This window comes from Polypterus senegalus, chromosome 15 (genome assembly GCF_016835505.1).
Source record: "Polypterus senegalus isolate Bchr_013 chromosome 15, ASM1683550v1, whole genome shotgun sequence".
NCBI classification, from domain to species: Eukaryota; Metazoa; Chordata; class Cladistia; order Polypteriformes; family Polypteridae; genus Polypterus; species Polypterus senegalus.
Genome location: NC_053168.1, coordinates 75,879,031 through 75,894,687, shown reverse-complemented (window position 1 = coordinate 75,894,687; position 15,657 = coordinate 75,879,031). Strand labels below are relative to the sequence as shown.

The 15,657-nt window shown below is 38.6% G+C and overlaps 1 protein-coding gene across 4 annotated transcripts in view; it reads right to left on the bottom strand.

Moving 5' to 3' along the window:
* Positions 1 to 15,657, bottom strand: part of vps50 (VPS50 EARP/GARPII complex subunit) — a 391,193-nt gene that overhangs the window by 359,184 nt on the left and 16,352 nt on the right. For all 4 annotated transcript variants that reach the window (XM_039737505.1, XM_039737508.1, XM_039737506.1 and 1 more), the window contains exon 2: positions 9,986 to 10,054. In XM_039737505.1, the coding sequence (XP_039593439.1) occupies positions 9,986 to 10,054 (69 nt within the window). The remainder of the gene's footprint in view (positions 1 to 9,985; positions 10,055 to 15,657) is intronic.

Below are 15,657 nucleotides of genomic sequence, written 5' to 3'. Positions count from 1 at the left end.
CGGCAATCCCGAACCCGTTGGTGGACACGGCGGTGAGGATGCCGTCAAGCTGAAGAAGAGTCCTATAGGACTTTTTGTCCTGTGGGTCTCTGGAGGCAGCTGATAGGTACCGGCAGGCCAAGCGGAGCAGCGGCCGGTTGTTGCTGAGGCAAAACTTCGGGCATGGGAGGAGTTTGGAGGCCATGGAGAGCGACTTTGGACGGCCGAGGAGATTCTGGTCCACCGTCCGGCGTCTCAGGAGGGAAGCAGTGCAGTGTCAACACCGTATATGGTGGGGATGGTGCGCTGCTGACCTCGACTTCGGGCGTTGTGGGTGGTGGGAGGAGTACTTGAAGACCTCCTCAATCCCACTAACATGCCTTCCAATGAGGAAGCAGAGCCTGGGGACTCTGAGGTGGGCTCTCCCATCTCTGGGACTGAAGTCACCGAGGTGGTCAAAAACTCCTTGGTGGCAGGGCCCGGGGTGGATGAGATCGCCGGAGTTCCTTAAGGCTCTGGATGTTGTAGGACTGTCTTGGTTGACCGTCTCTGCAACATCGCATGGACATCGAGGACAGTGCCTCTGGATTGGCAGACCGGGGTGGTGGTCCCCTCTTTAAAAGGGGACGGAGGGTGTGTTCCAACTATAGAGGGATCACACTCCTCAGCCTCCCTGGAAAAGTCTATTGGGGTTCTGGAGAGGAGGGTCCGTCGGATAGTGAACCTCGGATTCAGGAGGAACAGTGTGGTTTTAGTCCTGGTGGGAACAGTGGACCAGCTCTTCACCCTTAGCAGAGTCCTGGAGGGTGCATGGGAGTTTGCCCGACCGGTCTACATGTGTTTTGTGGACTTGGAAAGGCATTGACCGTGTCCCTCGGGGAATCCTGTGGGGGTGCTCGGGAGTATGGGGTACGGACCCCTGATAAGAGCTGTTGGTCTCTGTACAACGGTGTCAGAGCTTGGTCCGCATTGCGGCAGTAAGTCGAGCCCGTTTCCAGTGAGAGTTGGACTCCGCCAGGGCTGCCCTTTGTCACCGATTCTGTTCATAACTTTTATGGACAGAATTTCTAAGCGCAACCAGGGTGTTGAAGGGGTCGGTTTGGTGGACTCAGGATTGGGTCACTGCTTTTGCAGATGATGTTGTCCTGTTTGCTTCATCAGGCCGTGATCTTCAGCTCTCTCTGGATCGGTTAGCAGCTGAGTGTGAAGCGGCTGGGATGAGAATCAGCACCTCAAATCCGAGAGCATGGTCCTCAGCGGAAAAGGGTGGAGTGCCCTCTCAGGGTTGGGGAGATCCTGCCCCAAGTGGAGGAGTTCAAGTATCTCGGGGTCTTGTTCACGAGTGAGGGAAGAATGGGCGTGAGATCGACAGGCGGATCGGTGCGGCATCCGCGTGATGCGGGCTCTGCATCGGTCTGTCGTGGTGAAAAGGAGCTGAGCCGTAAGGCAAAGCTCTCAATTTACCAGTCGATCTACGCTCCTACCCTCACCTATGGTCATGAGCTATGGGTAGTGACGAAAGAGCGAGATCGAATACAAGCGGCTGAAATGAGTTTCCTCCGCAGGGTGTCTGGGCTTTCCCTTAAAGATAGGGTGAGAAGCTCAGTCATCCGGGAGGGCTCAGAGTAGAGCCGCTGCTCCTCCGCATCGAGAGGAGTCAGATGAGGTGGCTCGGGCATCTGATCAGGATGCCTCCTGGGCGCCTCCCTGGTGAGGTGTTCGGGCACGTCCAACGGGAGGAGGCCCGGGGAAGACCCAGGACAGCTGGAGGGACTATGTCTCCCGGCTGGCCTGGGAGCATGGGATTCTCCGGAAGAGCTGGAAGAAGTGGCGGGGAGAGGAAGTCTGGGCCTCTCTGCTTAAGCTGCTGCCCCGCGACCCGACCTCGGATAAGCGGAAGAGGATGGATGGATGGATAAAATATTTTCATGTATTCTTACATAACCATAGCTTGACACGTACTTTTTTGTGCTTCTACAATCTATACTTCTAATGCTATAGTGGAATGTTTATAAATCCTCCTGTGCCATGTTCTATACACAAATGTACTTATTTAATCACTACATTCTGCTGTTAAATCCTCAGCTCTGACTATTCACTTTTTGATCCTAATCTCTGATCTGAATTCTCACATGCCTGATGCAAAGACTTCCACAGGTCTTTGGCAGCACTGAAGCAAATGACAAGGCTTGAAAGGTTTTTCTGCAAAATTGCAGTTTTAACACCTTGAGATGCAATAAATGAAAATGGAGTTAAACTCAGAGCACTTCTGGAAACTTATTTTTACTGCTGTTTTTACACTATGTGTTATTTTCTTCTGCGTAACATGCAACATTCTATTTTATAATTCACGATTTACTTTTCAACCCTACTACTGCATGTCAAATCCATGATGTTGTAAGTGCAATAGAAAATATTTTTTTCAGCACTGACAATTTTAAGTTTTAATTACTTGTACACAAATGTATTTAAAATAGGGCCATCAAACAATTCGAATTTTTAATCACGATCAATTATTGCAAAATGCCAATCAATTAATTATGTTTAACCAAAGTATTTCATCAATGTCCAGTAGTCTAGATGCTCAAACTGTGAAGACTAGAGCCATTCATACAAATCCTGCATACATGACATAATCATCCCAGTAGGCAACTTATAAGAATTCTCAAACTTCACTAAATGATGTTTCTCTGCCCTACAGTGCCTCTGGAAAGTATTCACAGCGCATCACTTTTTCCACATTTTGTTATGTTAAAGCCTTATTCCAAAATGGATTAAATTCATTTTTTTACTCAGAATTCTACACATAACACCCCATAATGACAACGTGAAAAAAGTTTACTTGAGGTTTTTGCAAATTTATTAAAAATAAAAAAACTGAGAAATCACATGTACATTAAGTATTCACAGTCTTTGCTTAATACTTTGTTGATGCACCTTTGGCAGCAATTACAGCCTCAAGTCTTTTTTAATATGATGCCACAAGCTTGGTACACCTATCCTTGGCCAGTTTCGCCCATTCCTCTTTGCAGCATCTCTCAAGCTCCATCAGGTTGGATGAGAAGCGTCAGTGCACAGTCATTTTAAGATCTCTCCAGAGATGTTCAATCAGGTTCAAGTCTGGGCTCTGGCTGGGCCACTCAAAGACATTCACAGAGTTGTCCTGAAACCATTCCTTTGATATCTTGGCTGTGTGCTTAGGGTCGTTGTCCTGCTGAAAGATGAACCGTCGCCCCAGTCTGAGGTCAAGAGCGCTCTGGAGCAGGTTTTCATGCACGATGTCTCTGTACATTGCTGCAGTCATCTTTCCCTTTATCCTGTCTAGTCTCCCAGTTCCTGCCGCTGAAAAATATCCCCACAGCATGATGCTGCCACCACCATGCTTCACTGTAGGGATGGTATTGGGCTGGTGATGAGCAGTGCCTGGTTTCCTGCAAACGTGATGCCTGGCATTCACATCAAAGAGTTCAATCTTTGTCTCATCAGACCAGAGAATTTTGTTTCTCATGATCTGAGAGTCCTTCAGGTGCCTTTTAGCAAACTCCAGGCGGGCTGCCATGTGCCTTTTACTAAGGAGTGGCTTCTGTCTGGCCACTCTACCATACAGGCCTGATTGGTGGATTGCTGCAGAGATGGTTGTCCTTCTGGAAGGTTCTCCTCTCTCCACAGAGGACCTCTGGAGCTCTGATAGAGTGACCATCGGGTTCTTGTTCACCTCCCTGACTAAGGCCCTTCTCCGTGATCGCTCAGTTTAGATGGCTGGCCAGCTCTAGGAAGAATCCTGGTGGTTTCGAACTTCTTCCACTTACGGAAGATGGAGGCCACTGTGCTCATTGGGACCTTCAAAGCAGCACAAATTTTTCTGTAACCTTCCCCAGATTTGTGCCTCGAGACAATCCTGTCTCAGAGGTCTACAGACAATTCCTTTGACTTCATGCTTGGTTTGTGCTCTGACATTAACTGTCAACTGTGGGACCTTATATATACAGGCGTGTGCCTTTCCAAATCATGTCCAATCAACTGAATTTACCACAGGTCGACTCCAATTAAGCTGCAAAAACATCTCAAGGATGATCAGGGGAAACAGGATGGCAAAGGCTGTGAATACTTATGTACATGTGCTTTCTCAATTGTTTTATTTTTAATAAATTTGCAATAACCTCAAGTAAACCTTTTTCATGTTGTCATTATGGGGTGTTGTGTGTAGAATTCTGAGGTAAAAAATGAATTTAATCCATTTTGGAATAAGGCTGTAACATAACAAAATGTGGAAAAAGTGATGCTATGTGAATACTTTCTTGATGCACTGTATATCTTCAATTATATTTAGAGGACAGAAGTATGATGCAATCTGTTTTGCAATAAAGAATCTAAAACTTTAGATTTTGTTTCATTCATAGACATAAGTCTAGGGGAACAATCATGGACTGTAGTTTGCCACAGATTTTGTTGCCTAACATAGTAGAATTTGTAACAGCTGCATCATGTATGTTTTGCTCATATGTGATAAGCAAAGGGTGTTGTACTTTTGTAAGATTTAAATTTGCCCACACTTGGATAACAAGTATCAACAATTTTATCATTTCAACTGTCTGGGAGAGTTTTAAATCAAAAGCAATCATCATAAATTGTATCTTTCTCAGCTATTGTTAACAGAATAGCTTAGATCTGGGGTTCCCAAACTTTATTTCAATACCCCCAACAATGTCGCAACATATGTTCAGTGTCCCCACTAAATATAAAGCCAATATTACAAAACAGAGCATGATCCTGGATCTTTGTTACTGCTTACAGTAGCAACATTGCATGATTTTTTATTAATAGTAGACTTGTTTATTAAAGCAGATGCTTAACTATAAGAGACTATTGACAAATATGTGATTAAAAGTCATGTGATATTTCTGGGTCCAGGTGTTCAACATTTTTTCTTAATGTACCACCTCCAGCAATTGAACTGTTCAGAAGTATTCCTATTATTTTAAGGTTAGGTGTCTATAGTGTTTATAGGGTCATTATTGTCAATGTCAGGTTCTGATTTTGACAACTTTAAGTGCAGTTTTCTACTTCCATCTTCAGACTATTCCTTTATTTATTTTTAAAGGAAGAATGAAGGTTACCAAATATTAGAAACTCTGTTATAAAGCAATAGCCTTCAATTGATGAGTAATATTAGTAATACAAAAATGCAAGGTTGGATATGTGTACTTTATTAGTAATGATTGGCAAAATAAGAAGAGCAAAGACAAATTTAAACAAACTCTAAAAACTGTTCTAAAGAAGATGGTATAAAAAACAAGTTCACCTAAACTAAAAATCTTGTAATGCTAGGATGACCAGATGTGACAGACAGAGAGATACTCTGTGCAGCCTGCTCATAAAGATGGAGAGGTTTGAGAAGAACACTCACCTCTAGATGGCACATGCTTGAAAGTAGAAAATTAAGATATGTACAGTAGATTGTGATACAGGGAACTCTTTTCCCTAAGAATCTGAATTGATGCAGTCTTCAGACATTGTTCTTCACCAAGCTGGACAGTAATGAACAAATGCATTTTTAAATGTCATCCCTAAAAACCAGTAACTCATCTCTTCTTTGTCCTGTTGAAAGTTAATTATATGTGACAGTTCTGGATTTTGTGAAGTGGTATAATCTATTCTTGCATTTTCTCAGACAGTTGTTGCAGCATTCTGCACCTGCACTTGGTAAGGAGTACTGTGCAAGAACAAAGTAGTTTCTACTATTGCATTGTGTAGATTACCCATCTAGCTCTGAGAACAGGATAAGTTGTGTTCTTTTTTGTGTATTGCGTTTATCCCATTTTTGACACCCACTGCACACCCAAACTACCTGGAAGGGGCGCACTGTCTCTGAATTGTCTTTCCCAAGATTTCTCCTATTTTTTTTCCCCCTACAAGTTTTTGTTTTTGGGAGTTTGTTCTTGCCTTCTAAGGGAGTCAAAGGTGGGAGTGTCTGTCAAAAACAGGGAGTGTTTTTATGCTATACAAGAAATTGCTGTAATAATTTTTTTAAATGGCCATTGGACCTTACTTTATTCTTTGTTAATTAGTATTGCCTAATTTTTATCTTTTTCGTTTCTTCATCTTGTAAAGCACTTTGAGCTACATCATCTGTATGAAGACATGCTATACAAATAAATGTTGTTGTTGTTGTATGCCATCCTTAACATATGATAAAATACAAAATCTACTGCAGATTTCTATTCCAGACCAACACATTTGTCACTAACTGGTTCAACTACACTGACTTGCAGAATGTCAGATAATGCTCAAAAGGGTTAGGGTTAGAATTTCAAAATGTATTAATTTCAGTTCCATGGACTAACTGTCATTACTGCTCACTTCATACCAACCTAGCAGACAACAAAGACCGACTAACACAGGACTCCATCCTGTTTCAACGAGATGTTGAGCATGTCTCGGTGAGCCCTCCGTTAACTTTGTAGCTCCAACTCACTGGAAGGCTCCATTGGAGATCACATTTAAATCATGTTTAAAAACTCACCCTTTCTGTCGTGGATATTAATAGGCTATACCTGTAACTTGTATACTGTAATTTGAACCTTCTATGTCAGTCAACATGGAGAAAACCCATCAAGAAATGAAGAAAACAAGCAAATTCCACAAAGACTAGGTTAGGATATGAACTAAATTGGTGATATGTGTGTGCAAGTCAGTAAGGTGGTGTTAGACCATGTACCTGCAAGAGATTTCTCTGGATAGTTCTAAATCTGCCCATAGTCTAAGGATGTTAGATTGATCAAATGTTTGAAGTGTGTGTGGAAGTATATGTGTGTGCCTTGCAATGGACACAAGTTCTGTGAAGAGTTGGTTACTTTGTTCTGCCTAGCTTACAGGGCTTAGGATTTGTCCCTTTGGAATAAGTGGGTTCATAAGCTGGACTGGTATATAAATACTAGACAAATAAAACTTAGCAAGTTCATGTTCTGGTCATTCTTGCTAAATATTTATGTAATATATAATATTTAGGAAATAAAAGCAATGTCAGCTCATAGCTTAAATACAATACTCTCAGGTGCAGCATACAATGAAATCATACTATGAAACCTCTATGTGTCAGTTCTTTTCTGTACCATATTTTAATGCAATGTTTTGAATCATTTGGCTTTTTTGAGTTACAATTGTGAAGAAAGGTACCCTCATCACTTCTGATAAATTTTAATATTCCGTCACTGCAAGTACAGTACTTCAGTTGCATTTCCTTAATGTAATTTGCATGTAAATGTGTTTCTTCAAAATAATGCATCTGGGAAAATGTGAAATAAAATTATATATGATGATGCAGATTTTATTACTGTAGGTTAAGTCAGGCTACAAGAAGAAAATTACAGATTCTATTCAGACATTGATCTATACCCTCTACTGTGCATACATACAATTAAGGCAGCTTTCAGAAAAGATTTCAAAAGCTTGCATAATAATGTTTCCACTTAAGTATTTGCTAAAATGACATACGATAAAAATAATAGAAATATATTTTATATAAAATGTTAAATATGAAAAAGTAGGTACACCCAATGTTTTTTTTTCTTTATTAATAGATGTTAATATATCAAGATTCAATCTTCTTTTAAGCAGTATCTATTGATAAAGGTGATAATTATATCAAGCATTATGCCATATTTACATTTTTCTAGTCCATTGTGTAGTTAAAATAAATTTAAATGAATATTTTGCTTGTGAAAAAAGTAAGAACACCCCTACATTTTACTACCTCAAATGACTAAACTTAGAAATCAGGTGCACCAGACCAGGTACAAAGATTATAACCTCCTTCGGGAGGATCTTGTAAGGACCTGCCTAATGGCATGTAATTCCACCTCTAACTGACTACCGTTGTGTAACAGGTTAATGAAAGTACACAATGATGATGACTAAGTACAGTACATTGTGTTGTCCTGTGACTAGTATTAAGTGATGGCTACTGTTTGTTCCTCTGCATGAAAATTAGCTTGCTTCATATCGTTAGAGATGTGTACTTAGGAGACACCTTTTGGGCTCCCCAAGACAAGAATAGGTACAATCATAACCATTGTCTCCCTTTTCACCTGCAGACCTGAAAATCACCACCACCTGGATTATGACTGATGTCATTTCCCCTGCAGTTCTAAAGGCCCCGTCTCTTCCACCTTTTGCTCCATTAGCACAGGACAGACCGGAATTTAGCGCTCGTTAGTGTACACACAACTGAAAGAGATGCCGCTCCTATACAGAGGTGTTAAACCTTACCCACACTTATTCTTTTTTCAGTTAACAGCATAAACTGTACTGTCTTTTCTTTGTTTTGGCGCCCAAATTAAATAGAGTTACACTGTGGAGGTACCCCAACCCTTTATCATGTTCTGACCCCTTATTATAGTTTGCAAGTAAAAAATGGAAGTCACTGTTTGCAAATTAACTGAAATTCAGTGGAAAAGAAATATTATTAGGTTGTATGTGCTTGTTTGCGTCTGAGGATATCCATAAGTCAAGACTGCAATGGCCCTGAGATCCACCTACATTTTGTTTCTAAATGCATGTACAGTTCAGTTGCCTTGATACACATTTAATGGATGAGAATTCCCATCAAGGGAGAAATGTAATTTAAGTAGAAACATTACAAAAATAGTTTAATTTATTTATTGGTATTGACAAAGCAAAGGATGATAATTGATTGACAGATTAACATTAATCGATCCATTCCTCTTCTCCACAAAACCAATAACTACCCAAATCAACCTGTCTAGCGTGATGATGTGGACTTAGAAGTGCTAGTAGCTGTCCCAGGAAAGGTCCGAAAATTCAGGAATGCTAAGATTATTACGATGCCAAATACAGAGACAGAGAACAGTGCAAGCATTTGTTAAAAAGTACAAAGCCATTGTATCAGCACATACATATTATTATATGATATGCATTAATTATATAAAATATCATCTAAAGTAAATAATGCCACTTTGAACTAACCAGAAATTAAATAAAATTTTGAAAGCACTCTTTATTTAAAGGTGAAGATTTTAAAGATAACATGAACATAGCTGGAACAATTAGAGATTACAGAGCATTTGAGGAAGTACTATTATTTCCCAAATAAAATAAACAGATAAGTAAAGACTATTAGACAGACTATACATGCAAGAAGGATTTTTTTCGAAGATGCCCCGCTGTCTAATGAGGAGTATTTTGAAGGTTACGTTAAGCCAGTTTATTTCACATCATTCACTAACAACTACTTGGTCATTTAGCCCACCACCGTTCCATTAAGTATTGCTTTTGGTTTATTAAAGGTCAAATAATACCACTGGTGAGGTACTTCTGAGTGATTCTTGTACATATTAATCCATCCATCCATCCATTTTCCAACCCACTGAATCCAAACACAGGGTCACAGGGGTCTGCTGGAGCAACCAGCCAACACAGGGCACAAGGTAGGAACCAATCCCGGGCAGGGTGCCAACCCACCGCAGGACACACACAAACACACCCACACACCAAGCACACACTAGGGCCAATTTAGATACGCGAATCCACCTAACCTGCATGTCTTTGGACTGTGGAAGGAAACGGGAGCGCCCGGAGGAAACCCACGCAGACACAGGGAGAACATGCAAACTCCATGCAGAGAAGACCCGGGAAGTGAACCCGGGTCTCCTAACTGCGAGGCAGCAGCACTACCACTGCGCACCGTGCTGCCGAGTCTTGTACATATTAATCTTCAACTAAAATTTTTTAAGAAGTTAAATGTTTCAAAACTGGTAGAAAAAAAATCAGTCTAGCATAAAGTTTAGCACATTAATGACAGCTCTAAGCACAGAATGATAACTAAATACTACACAAAGCACAGAGTTATCAAGCAAACAGTGTACAGCATTGTTCACTGTAGACGTTCAGCTAAAGAGAAGAAAAGACATAAAATACAACCAACAAGGTATCTTGAAACAGGATGTTTTAAAATAAAAATGTACTTATGAGGAGCAGATCATTTTACCTTGCTAGGAATTCTGACATTCTCCACTGGACTGAGGTCATTCATACTTTCTTGTGGACTTTTAGGACCCTTATGAAAAAGAAGTAAAATAGATTAGCAAGTAAACATCTTACCCAGGGGTGCTCAATGGAGCTACAGATTTAATATATAAAATAAAAGCTTTAACAGGTATTTTAAATTACATTTTATGTAATACTTTGTTACATATGGATCATGCAAGTCAACATTCCATAGTAGATAGATAGATAGACAGATAAATTTAAATGTCCCCATGGGGAAATTAAATATTAACAGAAGCTCAAAAATACATATACAGTACACACACACACATATATATATATATATATATATATATATATATATATATATATATATATATATATATATACACAGTGGTGTGAAAAACTATTTGCCCCTTCCTGATTTCTTATTCTTTTGTATGTTTGTCACACAAAATGTTTCTGATCATCAAACACATTTAACCATTAGTCAAATATAACACAAGTAAACACAAAATGCAGTTTTTAAATGATGGTTTTTATTATTTAGGGAGAATAAAAATCCAAACCTACATAGCCCTGTGAATACTTGTGTACATGTGCTTTCATTTATTTTTAATAAATTTGCAAAAATCTCAAGTAAACTTTTTTCACATTGTCATTATGAGGTGTTGTGTGTAGAATTCTGAGGAAAAAAAATGAATTGAATCCATTTTGGAATAAGGCTGCATCATAACAAAATGTGGAAAAAGTGATGTGCTGTGAATACTTTCCGGATGCACTGTATATATGCACAATATAAATAAATTGATTTAAAATATAAACAAGATATTACTAGAGTTTTTACTGGCTATTACTGCCTAAAATGACCGATTTATAATTTATTATTCATTTTCAGAAGCTATTCCTTCAGTGTCCTAACGGCCAACTCTCCTAGCTCATCCTTAATTAATCGTGTATAAATGCTAATTAACTATTAGAGAAACCTTTGCCATTGTATTAGCACTGCTGAAACCTGGTATTCTTTTCACTTGGTTTGTCAGGCACTGGCATTTCTTTTTTTTTTTTTTTTTTTTTTAATTTTATTACAATCAATACATAGCAATCAAGTTTTTACAAAAAGAAGAATTATGTTAAGAACAGATCGATCCCCACCCCTGAGAGAGAGAGCAAGCCAAACTGCGTAAAATTTAAGGCTTGTAAACATACCTAAATTAATAAATTCTCTGTGCATTATAAACTTATTTTAAAATATTACTGATTAGATCCTGCCATGTTTTGAAAAAAGTCTGTACGGATCCTCTAACTGAGTATTTGATTTTTTCCAATTTCAAATAATATAACACATTGGTTTCCCACTGACTTAAAAGAGGAGAGTTTGAGTTCTTCCAGTTTATCAGAATAAGTCTGCGTGCCAAGAGTGTAGTGAATACAATCACAATTTGTTTGTCCTTCTCCACTTTAAGCCCCTCTGGAAGAACCCCAAACACAGCTGTTAATGGGTTAGGAGGGATTGTGAGTCCAAGGCTGTCTGAGAGGTAATTAAAAATTTTTGTCCAGAATAATGTTAATTTGGTGCAGGCCCAGAACATGTGACCCAGTGAGACTGGGGCTTGGTTAAACGTTAGGTTGGATCCTGCCCTGGAAACATTTTGGAGAGTTTTAGTCGAGATGTGCTCAATATATTATTTTGAGTTGTATAATTGTATGTTTTGCGCATATGGAGCGCGAGTGAATTCTATGCGTTGCTACTTTCCACTCCTTTTCTGATATATTAATTGAGAGATCTTTTTCCCAGTGTCCTCTTGGATCTTTGAAAGGAAGGGATTGTAAAATGATTTTATATATTGTAGAGATGGAGTCTAATTCCTTGAGATTGAGCAATATTTTTTCCAGCGTGGATGAGGGTGCAAGATGAGGAAAATCGGGAAGGTTCTGTTTAACAAAGTTCCTGATTTGAAGATAGTGAAAGAAATGTGTAGCTGGAATGTTAAATTTGGAATGTAATTGTTCATAGGATGCAAAGACGTTGTCTATATAAAGATCTCTAAGCAAGTTAATTCCAATTTTTGTCCAGATATTAAAAACTGCATATGTTTGTGAAGGTTGAAAGAGATGGTTCTCTTGCAGGGGTGCCACAGATAAAAGCTTCTCCATCTTAAAATGCTTTCTACATTGGTTCCAGATTCTAAGTGAGTGGAGCACAATTGGGTTATTAGTGTATTGCCGATAACGTGTGTTTATTGGAGCGCAGAGCAAGGAATACAAAGAAGTACTGCAGGATTTTACTTCTATTGCGGACCAAACCTGTTTATGTTCTTCTATTTGTGTCCAGGTTCTTATTGCCTGTATATTTGCAGCCCAGTAATAAAACTGTAAGTTAGGTAGAGCCATGCCGCCTTCTGCCTTTTGTCTTTGTAGGGTCGCTCTTTTGATGCGTGGATGTTTTGAATTCCAAATAAATGAGGTTATTGTTGAATCTAATTGCTTAAAGAACGATTTATTAATGTATATTGGTATGTTTTGAAATAAAAAAAGGAGCTTAGGAAGAATATTCATCTTAACAGTGTTAATTCTTCCAGCTAGTGTGAGATGAAGGGTTGACCATCTATACAAGTCTTGTTTAATTTTTTCCATGCAGACGACGAAATTTTGCTGATATAGAGCTTTATGTTTACTTGTGATGTTTACCCCGAAGTATTTAAACTGTTCTGCAATGATAAAAGGTAGGGTGTCTAATCTAATATTATATGCTTGAGAATTCACCGGAAAGAGTACACTTTTATTCAGATTAATTCTGAGACCAGAGATCTTTTGAAATTCTGTAGCCTGGTTCTCTTTGAACTGCTCTATCAGAAGGCAGTGCCCACTGAGCTGCCAGGATACAAAGCGGGGTTTTCATACTTTACAATATGCGGAAAGCATGCGTCTCAGCCTGATTAATCAGGTCTTTGAATGTAATAGTGTCTTTTTTAATACAGTTCTGGTAGTTTAAAGCTGTCACATCTGAATTACTCCAATAAGGATATATTGTAAATTACCCTACCATTGGACTCTAGTCAGAGATGACATAGTGAGTTTGAAATAAGACTAAAGCCCATGCAGGTGAGATGAAGAGATATCGGAAGAGTACAAAACCATGTCAAGGTTTTTTTTTACATCATCATGTGCACAGGTGTCTAAGTAATTAAACTAATTATAATTACATTACAGACACTCCTTTAAAAACTTGGAAACAGAAAATGAAAAGACTTGTAAGGGAAGCTGAACAGAAGCCACCAATCACTTTGATTGTAGAATGCAGTGGTTAGGGATGCAATTAAGTACTGCAGGATTTTACTTCTACAGGCACTGGCATTTCTAAATTTCAGTTTTTTCTTGCCTGAAGCACCTTCCTCCCTTAGTTCCCTCTTTACACTGTCCGTCCACGTTCCCTTTGGTCGTCTTCTTTTACTCTGTCCCAACACCTTCACGTCCATGGTTCTTCTGCACACATTGTTTACCTCTCTTCTCATTATATGCCTGTACAACTTCTTTAACTGTACCTCTGATTCTCTCAATTCATGTCTTATCAAAGTTTTGTTATTCAACACATCCATCTCAAAATCCTCATTGCTGTAGCAAACAGATTCCTTTCATATACGCTTTTAACTGCCAAGGTTTCTGATCCATACAACAATACTGGTCTGACCACTTCATTCTTCACTCTTGTACTAACTTTTCAGTCACATAATGACCAGGATACACTTTTCCAGTTTTTCCAACCTAATTGAATTATGTGGTTTATTTCTGAATCGAGCTCTCCAGTCTCTGATATTGCTGATCATAGAGTTCTCAAGTTTTCCACCCTTTTAAGCCTTTCTGCTTTGACTAATGTCTCTTAAATCTTATATAATCTGTCTTTTTCCTACTGAACGTAAGGCCTCTATCCATCATATTGCTCCTCCACTCCTCCAGTTTCCTTTCCACAATATTCTTAGATGTCCCACATGACACAGTATCATCCAGAATAATATGTACCATAGGACCTGATGTATTATCAAAACCTGCAATGGCCAGCACAGTCTCCAGCCTTAAATCCCACTGAGTTGGGGATTTGGGATGATGTGGACAGAAGGGTGAAAGGAAAGTAACCTACAAGTGCAATACATTTCTGGGAACTTCTGCAACAGTATTGAGAAGATCTTTCAGACCAATATCTGATTTTTCTTATAGAAGGAATGCCACGTGTGTTTGGCTGCTGTATCAGCAAAAGGTGGCTACTTTAATGAATCAAAATTTTAAACAAAAAAACTTTGTCTAGTTAATGATTTCTTGACTTTTTTATTACTTATTATTGAATTGTTTTATGCCTTGATTTCATGAAACATTAAGACATTAAACTGCACGTGTTTTCATAAAAACTGAAAAAACCAAGGTGTTCTAAAACTTTTGACCAGTAGTGTGTACATTTGACAACTTAGGGGCTCCTATAATGGCAATTCCACCCCATGTCGAGGGTGGGCACAGTTGCCTATAGCTTCACCTCCTCTCTCCCTTATATACCTGACAACCAGCAGCATCAGTAAGGTCACTTCCAGGTCATGGACCCCTGACTCAGCCTCTTCTGCTCTCGCTTTCTCTCAAGAGGTTTTGCTGCCTCATTTACACATTTTATGTTTTGATTCTTGTCTGAGAAGATATCTCTCGCTATTTTGCAAATGTTTCTTGTTTTTTTCATCACATATGCATGATTCATTTTAAAAGGTGTCCCAACTCTTTATATTCTTCCTGCGTTTTTTCTTAGAAAAAAAAAATCTATATATAGTCTGCAGTTTCCTGTGATCCCCAATTGCATTAAAAGAATTTAAAATTGAATGGAAGGATGGATGTTTTCCTTTTTCATTTTGAAACACTTGAGTACTGGATTTTAAATTGTCAACAACAGAACATGTTAAAATTAACAAAAAAGAAAAACATAGATAAGAATATTGATCCACAAGTGATTAATTAACAGGACAAAACCAGTTGCTCTGTTATAAAAGCTAAGGCTCTTTCTATACACTTTTTCAAGCTGCATCATCCTTATCCAACTGACGCAATAAGTAATTTAATGTGAAGAATATTTTTAAATGTTTAGTCACTACATGCTTAGGGGCCTCTGCATTTCATTGGAACATTTGGGCAATTACAATGGGGACAGGCTATTCAACCCAACATTGCTCATTAATCTCTAATCTGCTAACTCTTATAAGGCAACATCAAGTCAAGTTTAAGTTCTGAATGCCAAAGATTTTTACCAAATCACAAAAGAAAATACTAGCACTTGAATGCAGTTTGCAAGATTTAAAAACTTCCAGCAATATAGTAGTAAAGGTATATTGTATTGTCTCATTGTTTCATTTAATTTTCCAGCAGAAAAAAAATTCAGATTGCAAAGAGGTGGTAAATTTAACAAAAAAATACATAAATACTTAAAGATTCAAGCCTCTAGTAGCATATACCAAAAATCAGCACTCAGGTACGTTTAAAGAGGTAACTAATAGTGAAAATAACTGATTAAAGCGGTAACCTAAACTACCATTCATGAGAAATTTTAATATACAGTATCCCAACATTAATGATGAATATAAGTCAAACATGTGAAATGTAATGTACTAAAAATATACTGTACCATGGAAAAGTATTCTGTTC